At 40.8% G+C, this 15,564-nt stretch overlaps 1 protein-coding gene across 1 annotated transcript in view; it reads right to left on the minus strand.

The window, feature by feature from the left end:
• The window catches only part of LOC126413011 (myrosinase 1-like), an 89,094-nt gene that overhangs the window by 37,897 nt on the left and 35,633 nt on the right, over positions 1 to 15,564 (minus strand). Inside the window, exon 5 of the mRNA XM_050082904.1 lies at positions 6,940 to 7,123. Coding sequence (XP_049938861.1) covers positions 6,940 to 7,123 — 184 coding nt within the window. The remainder of the gene's footprint in view (positions 1 to 6,939; positions 7,124 to 15,564) is intronic.

The raw sequence follows: 15,564 nt of genomic DNA on the forward strand, positions 1-15,564 counted from the left end.
AGGTTAACCTTGAGACCCTGATTGGTCAGATGAAAACACAGCCAGATAGTTTTCTTTTTTAAACCAACTTCGGTAAATTGTGGTAAGGAGAAGTAAGGAGAGAGTTGCTTCCGAGACGGCGAGCTGTATGGAGCTGCGCCGCCTGCCGCTCCCTGACGCTGCCTAACCAACGACAAGGTAATGAACGCTCGCAATGCCGCATAACAACGCATAAAGCTCCACTCAGAACTGCAGAAGTCTCATCTGTTACACCCCCTTTATACGTAATACTAGTGTTCGATCGTCAATTAAATCTCATGGTGTTCACATTTACTACTTGAAGTAAAAATCTGAAACGCGATGATTTTTCTGTTATATAATTATTGAGAAGCCACATCAGACACTGTAATTTACGACAAGTTAGACAAGTAATTAAAGATAATTGAGGGTCACTGTAGACCATTTTGATAGTTTTCTCTTTTGTGAAACTTAATTTAAACCTAGATTATAGATGTGATATGGCATAGGTCATCCTTCGATCCATTGTAGAACTTGGAAACCCATTCAGGGAATATTCGTTCACATTTTTGTTGAACGCACTTGGTTTTTACCATCCTGTATTAAAACATTTCCTTCTATCAATAGTGCAATTTATAAACAATGTTTTGTGAGTAGAATAAAATTTCCAATGGTAAACTTAACTGCTTTTTCGACGTTATTTTACCAGCTAACTAAAAATAGGAAAGCCTTGAACCCCTTCCGCTACATTTAGTTAGTATTAAGACTCTTTTACAGGGAGTGCAGTGGAGCTGACGCTGAAATCATTAAGTATTTGGTTATATCATCGCTAGTCTCACTGAACTCTTCTGAACTCTACATTTCATGTGTGGTCTGGCGTCACCTTACCAGCAACAGCTCCCAGGTTCAAACTAGTCAATTCCCTAAAAAACACGCCCAGAGCGTCGATGCGAGAAAGTGGTAGGGAGACACGACTTAGAACAAACAGACACCACGCAGAACGTTAGAAGTTGTGTCTGCAGACTCCAGGATGAGACTTGAGGAAAAGGCGAATGATGTGCTTGCTGAGATGCAGCATTGATGCAAGAGCAAGAAACTGACTGTAGCTGCTCATAAAGCCACATACATACGTCTGAAGGGAAGACTTTCTCTTGCCAGAAATCCTTTCCTGGGGCTTGATGGAATACCTGTAAAACTTGGAACTGTTTACAGATATTTAGGCATTCTTCCTGACGAGGAAAGAATCTTTCTAGAACCCGTTGAATCTGTTACTCAGAAAGTGGCCAAAGTTATGTATAAGACTGCCCGCAGTGGCACTGCTGACTATAAATTATCGTTGCATGTGATGCGGTCATGCCACGAAGCTATCTTCAACGCGATTGTGGGTTTCGCTGCAAGCATCTGGGCCCATCGCGTTAGACTACACAGCTACAAAACAATACTGCGACGAATTCAGCGGGCCCGCATCTCGTGGTCGTGCGGTAGCGTTCTCGCTTCCCACGCCCGGGTTCCCGGGTTCGATTCCCGGCGGGGTCAGGGATTTTCTCTGCCTCGTGATGGCTGGGTGTTGTGTGCTGTCCTTAGGTTAGTTAGGTTTAAGTAGTTCTACGTTCTAGGGGACTGATGACCCTAGATGTTAAGTCCCATAGTGCTCAGAGCCATTTGAACCATTTTTTGAATTCAGCGGAGCGTACTTCTGAGGCTCACCGATGGGTTTCTCACTACACCTGTAGAAGGTTTACTGGTTACCCTCGGGATAGTCCGACGGATGATATTTAATCGTAAAATGCGTTTTAGACAGGTACGTGCCGAGTAAAACTGTGAGGGACGGGAAAAACCCACCGTGGTACAACAACAAAATTAGGAAACTACTGCGAAAGCAAAGAGAGCTCCACTCCAAGTTTAAACGCAGCCAAAACCTCTCAGACAAACAGAAGCTAAACGATGTCAAAGTAAGCGTAAGGAAGGCTATGCGTGAAGCGTTCAGTGAATTCGAAAGTAAAATTCTAGGAAGTTCTGGTCTTACGTTAAATCAGTAAGTGGCTCGAAACAGCATATCCAGACACTACGGGATGATGATGGCATTGAAACAGAGGATGACACGCGTAAAGCTGAAATACTAAACACATTTTTCCAAAGCTGTTTCACAGAGGAAGACCGCACTGCAGTTCCTTCTCTAAATCCTCGCACAAACGAAAAAATGGCTGACATCGAAATAAGTGTCCAAGGAATAGAAAAGCAACTGGAATCACTCAATAGAGGAAAGTCCACTGGACATGACTGGATACCAATTCGATTCTACACAGAGTACGCGAAAGAACTTGCCCCCCTTCTAACAGCCGTGTACCGCAAGTCTCTAGAGGAACGGAGGGTTCCAAATGATTGGAAAAGAGCACAGATAGTCCCAGTCTTCAAGAAGGGTCGTCGAGCAGATGCGCAAAACTATAGACCTATATCTCTGACGTCGATCTGTTGTAGAATTTTAGAACATGTTTTTTGCTCGAGTATCATGTCGTTTTTGGAAACCCAGAATCTACTATGTAGGAATCAACATGGATTCCGGAAACAGCGATCGTGTGAGACCCAACTCGCTTTATTTGTTCATGAGACCCAGAAAATATTAGATACAGGCTCCCAGGTAGATGCTATTTTTCTTGACTTCCGGAAGGCGTTCGATACAGTTCCGCACTGTCGCCTGATAAACAAAGTAAGAGCCTACGGAATATCAGACCAGCTGTGTGGCTGGATTGAAGAGTTTTTAGCAAACAGAACACAGCATGTTGTTATCAATGGAGAGACGTCTACAGACGTTAAAGTAACCTCTGGCGTGCCACAGGGGAGTGTTATGGGACCATTGCTTTTCACAATATATATAAATGACCTAGCAGATAGTGTCGGAAGTTCCATGCGGCTTTTCGCTGATGATGCTGTAGTATACAGAGAAGTTGCAGCATTAGAAAATTGTAGCGAAATGCAGGAAGATCTGCAGCGGATAGGCACTTGGTGCAGGGAGTGGCAACTGACCCTTAACATAGACAAATGTAATGTATTGCGAATACATAGAAATAAGGATCCTTTATTGTATGATTATATGATAGCGGAACAAACACTGGTAGCAGTTACGTCTGTAAAATATCTGGGAGTATGCGTGCGGAACGATTTGAAGTGGAATGATCATATAAAATTAATTGTTGGTAAGGCGGGTACCAGGTTGAGATTCATTGGGAGAGTGCTTAGAAAATGTAGTCCATCAACAAAGGAGGTGGCTTACAAAACGCTCGTTCGACCTATACTTGAGTATTGCTCATCAGTGTGGGATCCGTACCAGATCGGTCTGACGGAGGAGATAGAGAAGATCCAAAGAAGAGCGGCACGTTTCGTCACAGGGTTATTTGGTAACCGTGATAGCGTTACTAAGATGTTTAATAAACTCAAGTGGCAGACTCTGCAAGAGAGGCGCTCTGCATCGCGGTGTAGCTGGCTCGCCAGGTTTCGAGAGGGTGCGTTTCTGGATGAGGTATCGAATATATTGCTTCCCCCTACTTATACCTCCCGAGGAGATCACGAATGTAAAATTAGAGAGATTAGAGCGCGCACGGAGGCTTTCAGGCAGTCGTTCTTCCCGCGAACCATACGCGACTGGAACAGGAAAGGGAGGTAATGACAGTGGCACGTAAAGTGCCCTCCGCCACACACCGTTGGGTGGCTTGCGGAGTATAAAAGTAGATGTAGATGTAGATGTAGATGTAGTAGGTTACAGAGCAGCGCTGTGTTGGTTGGGATGTGAGCAATATGATCGTATCTGCGAGATCAGAGGAACGCATATTACTGATAAAAGACGTTTATGAGCCTGGAAGTTAGGTGAATGGCAAGATGACTGGTTCACTAGGAGCACTTCAAGGCGTGTTGACAGCATATTCCCAAGTATGAGGACGCTTCATAGCCCTACTCGAGGTATGGTGCATCTTTTAATAGGTCACGGTCCTTATCCCACATATCTGCATTGAGTGGGACGCAGTGACACATCAGTCTGTGAGTGCGGAGATGAAGGTTCTGCTGATCATGTCGTTCTCAGATGCCCCTTTTATCACGTAGACTGCAGGCAACTAGGCAGTCTGTGAGTGCGCGGAGGAAGGGCCGGCTGAACATGTCGTTCTCGCCCCTTGTTCTAGGTAGACTGCAGGCAACTAGACTCCGGCCTGCAAACAATTGTAAGTGACCAAAACTTGCGGACTAAAGTCAGTATGGTATCACATCAGATATCTTAAAGGCAACTGCTTAACCTTCAGCCTATAAGATCAAGAGAACGCTCTGAGTATCAAATTAATGTCAACAGATCACAATAATCGTTTCCTCAATCATTATTCCACTTAGAGAAACTGCAAATACTTATGTATAAATTAGGAGAAAAGAGGAATAAAATAAAAAGAAAAGGAATAATGATATGGTCACCCACAGGGGTATCTGTAGATCCAGGATTGCCGAGGCATGCACGTACCATTGTGGGTGATGTAGAAAAAGTAGCAACGACAGGTTTAGAGGTAGGTGTAGTTCTGTTGGTCGGTAAACCTCGAGTTCTTCCGAGGCTGACAGTGCATATCTAGTATCGTAAAATGGAAGTTATTCACTTGCAACTTGAGGTAATTTCCTTTATTTTGCATTTCTGAATTGAATTGAAACTTACAAAGCCGTCGTTGAAGCCATTTGCTCTTTCAGGTTTGTTACTACGTTTCATGTCGGTTTACGCGGCAAAAGTGCTTATGTCGTTTACGCAATTAATCTTTTGAGGTCGCTTCTTAAAAGGGAATGTGACTTTCAATAACGAAAGCGACGCAGAGGTAGGTTTTTACCACTCCTAAAATAATTCATGTTACTTTATTAGTAATAAGTGCGAATGTTATGGCTTATTTCTGTACAAGGCTGAAATTAAAATAAATCCATTAAATACAATCTTACAGTGAGTCGATATTGTATGTGGGTACCCGCTGTCACAAAAAAATGGGATTTCTTCATTCCTGTACAGACTAACAGGTTATTAGAAATAGGTATGAGTAATATATTTATCCATAAAATCATCAACACTACTGACCAAAAGAGAAACTTGCATTCATTTATTACACACATTACGTTAATGGAACGTAGCTATTGGGTAATATACGAGTGTCGTTGAATAAGTAATGCCCCAAATTAAAAAAACAAGCCATTAATATACATAAACAAACGTCCTTGTTGGTGTTTGACATTTTATGTTTGTTGTGCGCGCCGATTAAGTTTCTAACCGTTCTGGCAGATGGCAGAGCTGTAGTATAGCGTCAAAATGGCATCTACATACGATTCACGTTACAGGCAGCGTGCTGTTACTGAATTATTGTAAAGAAACCGTGGTGAACATCCATAAGCGTTTGTGTGCAGCGTATGGCGATGCTACAGTTGATAGGAGTACAGCTAAGCGATGGGCAAAGTAAGATACAGCCTCAGGAAATGCAGAAACAGAGCTAAGCCACGCTCCACATGTCCTGTCACAGCCACTGCTCCAGACATGCTGAATAGCGCCTGTGCCATTATATTCCTGGCGATCGGCGCATCAATACTCGACAATTGGCTCTACAGTTGGCGGTCAGCATTGGAAGTGCGTCTGCAATGATCGAGGCTCTCGGATATTCAAAGGACTCCCACGAATGCTCACAGCGGACCACAAGATTCAAAGAACTGCCATTTCATCTGAATTGTTGGAGAGTTTTGAGACCGACGGAGAGGACTTTCTGTCACGGGGGACGAAAGCTGGGTCCATCACTTTGAGCCGGAAACAAAAGGGCAGTCCATGGGTGGCATCATCCTCATTCACCACAAAAGATGAAATTCAAGACAACCCCCTCTGCCGGAAAAGTCATGGTGACAGTCTTCTGGGGTTGTGATGGCGTCATTCTCGTGGATGTGATGCCAAGAGAGTCAACCATCAATTCAGAGGCATACGTAAAGACTCAAGAACCGTTTCCGACGTGTTCGATCGAACAAGAATCCAGCAGATATCTTGCTCCAACACGGTAATGCACGCCCACACACAAGTCTCAGAACCCGGGAACACATCGCCAAATTGGGTTTGACATTATTGCCTCATCCACCCTTCAGTCCAGATCTGGTATCCTCGGAATTCCATCTCTTTGGGCCGCTTAAAAATTCTCTCCGGGGAACACTCTTTGAAGATGGCGAGTGTCAGTCATGCAGTGAAAACATGGCTACGCCTACAGGACTAGAGCTTTTACCAGCAGGGAATACATGCTCTTCCACAACGTTGGTGCACGACCATAGAACGTGATAGAGATTACGTAGAAAAACAGGACATGGGCAGGACATGTTGATGTATATTGTCACCAAATTCTGACTCCTCACAGTAAATATGTTCCAAGAAAAAAAAATGTGGGGCATTATTTATTGAACGACTCTCGTACGAGCGAATTATCATTATCATAAAACTTTCGATAACCGCTTCTGGATAGAGCTCTCTCGAGACTTGGGTCCATACAGTACGTTTTCAGCTGTGATTCGGTCCAGCATTGTTCGTCACTTCTTCCCTTTTGTTGTGTCTAGAAACTCATCGAAGAATTTCCTTAGTTGTAATGCAATCCATCTTTCTCACTAAATATCCTGCCCACCTCTATTTCGTTTTCATTATAGTGAATCATCCTGCTCCCTGAAATTCAATTTTTGAAAGATTTTCGTGTTAAAAGTCCATATCTCACTGTGTTAATCAAAACAGTACACGTACCGTATAAAGTACCCTCCACCACAGGCTTCAAAATGACGTACAGAGTAATGATGTAGGTATTTATTTTCTTTTTGCCCTCTTATGATAATAACTTTCTCCACACCTTTTTCACTTGCCTTGAAGTTGTTGCTAGCTAACTATATTTAAGTGAGTTTCAGTGCACGGTCTGGACTCACCGTTCTGCGTGGAGCGGTACTGCTCGTCGTACAGCCGATAGACCATGGCGTGCGCCCTGATGACGGTGTGCGAAGCCAGGTAGTCTCCGATACCAGAAGCGTTCTGTGACGGGGCCTGCCCGCCGCTGCTAGCGTAGCCGCGAGTAAAAGAGATGGGCTCGTTGAACGTCGTCCACAGTTTCACCTGCGAAAGGAACGTGTTCCCACTGTACTGTCAGATGCTGGTGATTTTACAGGTATCGGTGAGAAAATGTGGCTGGATTATGAACCGTCGCACTTCGTATTAACTTTCTGGGATCTATTCTTCTTGACAATAGTTTCGACGGTGAGCATCAGTACTGTATTCAGTAAACAATCTATTTTAAATTTAAAGCTTGCATGCGTCTGTGTACGATATGAGAACTGTCATATCCGCTGCGAATTAATATATTACGCCATGCTCTTGACCCCTATTTCACTTGAGAATGGCTCGTAAGGCCGAAAGTGGCCAATGGTACGAAACGAATTACGTGTTAATGGAACCACAGTTTGAACCGCTCCAGTGTCCTTAAGTGTAGTTTGTTAACGAAACATCTGGTGAATGACAATGTCAGGAGAAAGAAATGCATTGCCAAAAAAAAAAAAAAAATTGAACTCTTCAAATATCACGTATTCGAGGAATATCTAACTACAGTATGGGGACGTGAGAAAGAGTTATCAGGTTATGATTAGAGCCTAGTTCAAAGTTGGTACTTGATGATTCACGACGTTCAGAGTTTCTAAAAAATAGTCACGCAAGGAAACGCAACTGCATCTCACTGGGTTTCATCTCGTCTAGTCTAAAATTTCGAAAATACCACGCTCAAATTCTCTTTGACAACATCTAGTGCAAGTGCTACCGTCGTAACTGTAATTGATCAGTAAACCACTGCTTTTTTAGCCTTAACGTTTCCTACTGTTCCTGGTGTTGCTTCTTTGTGTCATCCACTTGGTATTCCCTCTTTGAGTCCAGCAATGATCTTCGTAAGTCCTTCTAACATCGATTTGTTTCGCTAAATATTCCATCTCCATTTCATTTCCGCTGCTGTATAATTATGGCTTCCATCCCAGTTGCTCTATGTTCCATATGTTTGTGCTCCTGTTGGTCCCAGTAATTGATTACAAGCACCTCTCCATTTGTCGCTTAGTGACATTCAGTTTTTGAGTGGTTTCCTCAGGTCACTTTCTCACTGGCAGAAGTCAGAACGCGTAATAGGCACTGAGTGTCAATTATCCTTTTCAGAAACATCAGAAGCTTAGCTCTGAAATGGAGGATTATGTTACGAAAAGAAATCAAGGCTAATTTCAGTCTTAAGTCTATTCCATTTGCTGTTCGTCGCGTACGTGTCACCCCTTCCTGTATAGAAATAAACGTCACTTGGTTCTGCATTATTTTGTTTTAGGTGTATTGTTATAAGTTATTACAACATTGCGTAGCTAATTTTCAAGCCTACTCTCAAAACTGTGATAGTGAGATGGTCTGCCCATAAATAAAGTCTGTTTGCGGTAGCGGAAAATACTAGACTATTATTCACGATAATGATTGTGAGTAATCACCACATACATCAACTACTACGAACTGTAACCCCACGATTAAGAAACCATGTTCTTGTTTAACAACGGGAAACAGACGGTCCGCTGAACAATATTCTTTGATTTTCGTTCATATGTACGAGGCTCTGCTAATAATAATGATAATAATATTAATAACAACAATTTAATGTAGCTCAATGCCCTGGTGTAAGTTTCTCAATTGGACACCATTTCGACAACTTACATATACCTAACCTGTTCTCGTTATCCAAATGGATAACGGGCATCTTCAGTTTAAAGTCGAATCAGAAGCATGTTTCATTTCTCCATCATGGAGAGATGAAAACTGTTGAGTACGACCAGAGTGCTGTGGCAACTGTCGCCGTAGGAAATCAGGAAGGAGCAGAAATGATTAGAGACCAAGTTAACACAGTAAACAGATCCTTAACTTGTATTTCCCCAAGCGTATGAAGACTCATTAGAAATAATGCTGCCATCGGCGACTGGCGGTAAGTTACAATTCTGTTGCCAACCTAAAGACGCCTGTGGTGTGGTATAGATTGTAAGTAGGCTGTTTATGTTTTCTCTATGTAAGTAGGCTGTTTATGTTTTCTCTATGTAAGTAGGCTGTTTAGGTTTTTTATTGGTAACGCCACCTCTGTATGAAAATCACTGGCTGTGCTGTGTGCAGTCTGTGGCTAGTTTGCATTGTTGTCTGCCATTGTAGTGTTGGGCAGCGGCAACTGGATGTGAACAGCGCGTAGCGTTGCGCAGTTGGAGGTGAGCCGCCAGCAGTGATGGATGTGGAGAGAGAGATGGCGGAGATTTGTAATTTGTCATGAACTGCTATATTTATACATGATGATATCAAGGTAAATACATTGTTTGTTCTCTATTAATATCTTTCATTTGCTAACTATCCCTATCAGTAGTTAGTGCCTTCCATAGTTTGAATCTTTTATTTAGCTGGCAGTAGTGGCGCTCGCTGTATTGCAGTAGCTTGAGCAGCGAAGATTTTTGTGAGGTAAGTGATTTGTGAAAGGTATAGTTTAATGTTTGTCAGGGCCATTCTTTAGTAGGGAATTTTGAAAGTCAGATTGCGTTGCGCTAACAAAATATTGTGTGTCAGGTTAAGCTCAGTCGTATATAAATTGTTCAAAGGGGACGTTTCATATGTCGACCCTTAGCCTAGGATACTTCACTGGAATCTTCTGTTTTTTTTCTTGTAGTTTGTGTATTTAGTGTAGCTTTTGTTTATTGCTAGCGCGTAATTGTAGAGAGAATCTCCTTTGTAGTTGCAATCTTTCATTGTTGTACTGTAAAACAGTTGTGGCATGCATGTAGATTTGCACCAAGTATTTCGCAGCTGCGCTGGTAATTAACTAGATATTATTTTCAGTGCTATGTTAATGTATTCCCCTATCTTTGCTCTTCAAATTGTGCTTTTCTGTGTTATCGTGTGAAATATTGTGACAATAATGGCGTGTGAAAAACGTAACACTCGGCTCCAAAGTAAACTGAGAAATGACAGTGAAGACGAAAGCAGTGTGTTGGCCCCACCATGTAATGAATTAACTAATATTCAAAGTAGTAATTTGGTAACTGTGCATAGGGAAATGGAGCGGGCGTCAAACAATGGCGTAGGCAGTGAAACAGGTAGTGAACAGGGAAGCATTATCGATCGATCGGTCGGCAACAGCTCGCCTCAGGAATCCGAAATGATAGGACACAATTTTGCAAACACTGTAGATTCAGGTTTTGCGTCCTCACCGTTTTCTCAAATGAGTCAAGACACGTTTTCCGCTTGTCAAAATGTGAATGTTGCCGGTGCAAATTCACTGCCGAAAAGCACTGAGGAACATGTTTCAGACACCAGTGCATTGTTATTACAGTTAATGCAACAAATGGGACAAAGGCTACAAAAGTTAGACACAACGCTTGAACAAAATCAGAGACAAACACAGCAAAAGCTTCAAAAGTTAGACTCATTGGAACAAACTCTCGAACAAACACGTGAGGATTTAACTGCTGAGTTACATAACATTGAATCGAAATGTCAGAAAGTGTGTAATGACGTAAAAACACAAATTTGTGAGCATTTTCAACCTATTTTTTCGCGGCAAGAAAATGCATTACAGAATCACGAAGCAGCCATAAAAGAACTGCAAACCATTGTTCATGAAAATCATGAGACCTTGTGGGCTAAAATTGACTCAGTTGCATCTACCGATTCGGTTACGCAACTTGCAAAAACTCAGGAAAACTTAAAGGACACAGTAGATTCGATTTCAACACAAATGGACACTCTGAAGCTTGGTTCAGAAAAACACACTGAGGAAATGTGTTCATTATCAGAGAAAGTAGTTGAACTTTCGGATCAGCTAAATAATTTATCTACGAAGGTAGATGATAATCTGAATGACGCAAAACCGGTAGTCTTTAATGACACAGAACAGAGCGAACAAATTAGGAAACTGAAACAAAATCTGAATCAAATTGATACGCAACACCAAAGAGAAATCCGGGAAGTACAAGATCAGCTGACACAGGTAATGCAAGAATTACGTATTTCAGAAGACACTCGCGCTCCAACACGGGAAGAGGAACTTAGAAATACGCAAAAGCCACAAAATAATAACACAGGGCATTTTGGTAATTATGAAAGAAATTGGCAAGGTACACCGAATTTTGAGATGGAACCGCCGACACGACGTAACTATGACCGAGATGCTACTCGCCGACACGATGATTTTGACTATAAGCTGTTCATTACTACACGTAAATTCAAAACGTTTAAGAATTCTGCCAACGACATTCATCCACAAGCGTGGCTCCATCAATTCTCTCATTGTTTCCCTCCCAACTGGTCATTGGAGCACAGGTTAGAATTTATGTGTGGCTACTTAGAGAATGAACCAGGTGTAAGAATGCGATCGGTCATTCACGATTGTCACAGTGAAGGAGATTTTTATCATGCCTTCCTCTCAGCGTATTGGTCTCAAGCTACACAAGACCGTGTAAAACATAACATCGTAATGATGAAACACTTCGAACAATCTGAATTTTCCAGTCTTGTGAAATATTTTGAAGATATGTTGCACAAGAATCAATACCTGTCAAACCCATACAGCCCCTCAGAACTCATCCGCATTTGCTTAATCAAACTGCCTAAACATTTACGACATATTATTTTAGCAGGACGTTGCAAAGACGACATTGAAGCTTTTCAGGGACTGTTACAAGAATTAGAAATTGACACAGACAGTCGCGGGATGCGAAAACAGGAAAACAATCACTACAGGTCACATCCGTCACAATTCCGTGATGACAGAAACAATAACTGGACACGAAAAGGCTATTCTTACAACGCAAATCGTGACCAAAACAGACACCACCCATATGACAACCGCTGGCAGAGTAATAATAGTTACAGAGAAAGATCGCATTTCCGTAGTAATGACTATCACAGAGACAATCAGAGAAACAGACAATATGGGAAAACAATTATTATCAAGGGAGGCAGAATAACTTCAGACGCAACAGTTCGGCGCACAGTTACGATTCAGGGAGAAATTCTCCACCACGTGACGGACAAGGAAGAAACTACGGAATCTACCGCCATGACGACAGACGATATATTCGTAACGACAGACCTGAATTGCATCAGAACTGGCAGGATTCAAACAGAGCAGGGCCCTCTCGAGGAAGTGAGTTTGTAGAAGTTAGGTCTCCTAATCCCAATAACGACGTGCGCCAACAAAGGAACAGACAATGACTCGCACAGCAGGCAGCCGCGTGCGCCAGGTGGCTCAGAGAAAAATGACATAGACGCTAACCTTAAGAAAAATTCCAGTATTGTTTAACGACGTATACCGCATGATAATTGCATTCAAGTTCAAACTCTGAGTACTATGATGAGTAAAGGTTTACACCAGGTTTCACATGTAAAACCATTTATTGAAAGATAATCTGCTTTTTAACTTAGTCTTTGTCATAAAATTTTTCGCTTCACATTACTAATATGCTTTGTCAGACTTAGAATCTGTTAACATACAACAATGTTTGAAGTTAAATATCCAATCAAGAACCAAGAGAACTTATTTAAACAGAAATGACGAATGCATTGTTATAGTGAACAGACGTCACAGTGTTATTGTGTGTGTACATTCTTGCTTGTTTGTTGCACGATTACGTAACGACTATAAGGCTCACATACTTAGAACATTTACCAGTACTGCTAATGCGATTTTAACGCAACATTTTGGTTTACTTGAAAATATATTCTGGATTTAAAGTACTTTCTGTGAGATACCAGACGACACAATGGTTAGTTTATGTGACAGCTACACGATTTATATCACGACGTTACTAATGTGTGACAATTTACATTGTTGGTTTTGCGGAGTATCTGTTTTATATCTGCACAGTTTTTCTGTATTATTCTGGAAAGTAAAACATGTTTTAGTAGTAACTTTTATGGTATAGCTACAAGGAGACAGCCTTTTCTGTAGCACAACAATACGTTACAGCACAGTACTTTCTTCATCACGGCAATAAACGTAATAAGTATGATATCTGTACGCAAAGCATTTCACTTTGTTTATCATGAGGTCAGTACACTGACTTCTGCAGAACTTAGCTTTGGGGGACGATAACTACGAAACTTCCACAGAGATTATGTTGCGACAAGATGCACAGTTTAGCGCTACAGTACACGTATCTGAGTGATCAATTTTATACTTAAAACATTTATTTTTTAAGGTTTTTGAATTACAAAGAAAGTTTTCCGTGATATATTTCATTCCATTGGTGTAATCTGTAACACCTGAGGGTATAATTACATTAATCTTCAGGGGGGTGCACGCTTACTTTGTGTACCATGTGTGTGGCAACCACAAGGAACCCTAGCTAATATGGTATTTGCTTATACAACTTTACACATCGGTACCATATTTCTCTAACACACAAATTACACAGCTATCTGATCATTTAACTGAGAGATAAACATTTTTTACTACATCAGTGACACATGTTTACGCAATACACAGTTGGGTAACTTCACACTTATGAAACTGTATTTTGTCTGTACTTTGTGAACTGCTCATATTTTTTCGGAACCATTGTGATACTATGAGAGCTTTGAATGATATATTTGGTAATGGATTCATGATTTTTAAAGTACGTTTGAGGTAGATGACACTATTGAAATGAGCAGAGAATTTTCTTTAGGTTTTGACATTATTGGAGCAAGCTACGACGATTTTGAGATTTGACTGAGGTGTTATGATGTTATTTTTACGATGACGATGTGTATTATGCTGTTGAGGTATGGTTATGATCAATAAGATGATGATACCGTATATGAGGAATTTGATTATGCTACGTGTTTCTAATAGGGACTCTGATTTATGAAAAGGATGTTGGAAACCGAGAAACGTACTTTAAGAGTTATGATATGTGTGTGTATATGCGTGAATGTATTACAATGCAGACGAAAATTTTTTTGGACACTGTTATATCAATAGCATTTTGTTTCTACAGATTTGTAACGCAAATTCTTGACCTGTGAAATGTTTTTATGTGAGACTGTCACTGTAGCGGAAACTGCTGTCGTAAATATTTCCGTAAGAAAGCTAAGTGACCACCTGCACGTAATGCGTCGCGGGCACCCACCTGGGCGACAGCCGCCCGGAGAAAAAGCCACTAGGTGGAGAAAAAAAAAAGATGCCATTAACCTCGCTTCCGACATTCTTTTGTAGAAAGCATCGCAAATATTACACGCTAATTACCTGAAAACATATGATTACTCGTACTTTGTGCTAATTACTGAAATGCTTATGAATTGATGAGAAATATTTTTTCATCTGCACACCTGATTATGACAAGCGTCTTTCTACGAGAATTGAGAGCTACTGACTTACGAAATGCCACATAGCTATTGAATGATGTTTTTATGCTTTGATTTGCGTAATTGCTTATTTCATTTGACATCTGTTTTCCAGCTGTGTTGCAGCATTGGTTTCATAAAATAAAATTAAATGCATTTGCTAATGTGAACACTTTCTGTCAACAGATTTATTAAATAATTATTTTCTGATCCACATTCTTCGAAAAAGGAGCTCTTGGAATGGAGAGAACAATAAGAAGGGACTAATACCAGTAACTGCATCTATAATATTCTTTTCAAGTACTTGGTAATTTCTTTTGTGGAATAATTTGTGGTGCACCACTTTAATTACATAGACATTAAGATGTGAATATACATTTCCCTTATCTGCATTGTTGTTTTTAGTGTACTATTTTTTCTGCTTGAGCTATGTCATGTTTAGATATAAGCTGCTGTTTGCCAGGCATAGTGCTACTGAACTTTAATTTGTGTTACTCTGCTAAGCCAGATTTATTTTTTTGTTGCTGCACATTGGCTCATATTAGTTGTAATGTTGCATTGCTTGGTAATTTAGATTTACTGTAGCTTGCTTTGCAATATTCCAATTTTTTGGTCATTGCTGTTTGTGTTACTTATTTTGTGCTGCTGCATTGCCTCGTCCCTTAGTTTAGCATCTGAGCTCAGTAGATTTAAGTTAGCTTAAGAGGGGGTAGCCTCTAAGGGAATGAGTTGCGATGAATTGGAAGAAATGCATTGAGAAAACAGGTTTAGGTAGGATTTTCTTGGAAATAAATGTTGAGGTAAGAAATGTGTGAACATATAAATACAGAAAGCATGCTTAGATAGAATTTTTTTGGTGGAAACAAAGGATGAAATAAGAGGAAAGATATATGAAGTTTTGGGTTGGACTGCAGTACCAAATGTTACACTGAAAACGAACCCTGTCCTTTCCCATTGGTGTTATCCCACTATGTGTTTGTGTACCCTTGTGTATTTGTTTTCTTCCTGTCTCTGTGTAGTTTCATAGAATTTTTTCTTCTTTTAATATTAAGCTACATTCACTATGATGAGGAATACTGTTATCCTCGAATATAATTGGCATTAATAATATGTTATTTACTTTGTAAAAATGTCAGACATTATTAATTCTGTTCTGTCTAATGCTCATGTGTGAAGTTGATGTTTCA

The sequence above is a fragment of the Schistocerca serialis genome, chromosome 7, assembly GCF_023864345.2.
Source record: "Schistocerca serialis cubense isolate TAMUIC-IGC-003099 chromosome 7, iqSchSeri2.2, whole genome shotgun sequence".
In the NCBI taxonomy this organism is placed as follows: Eukaryota; Metazoa; Arthropoda; class Insecta; order Orthoptera; family Acrididae; genus Schistocerca; species Schistocerca serialis.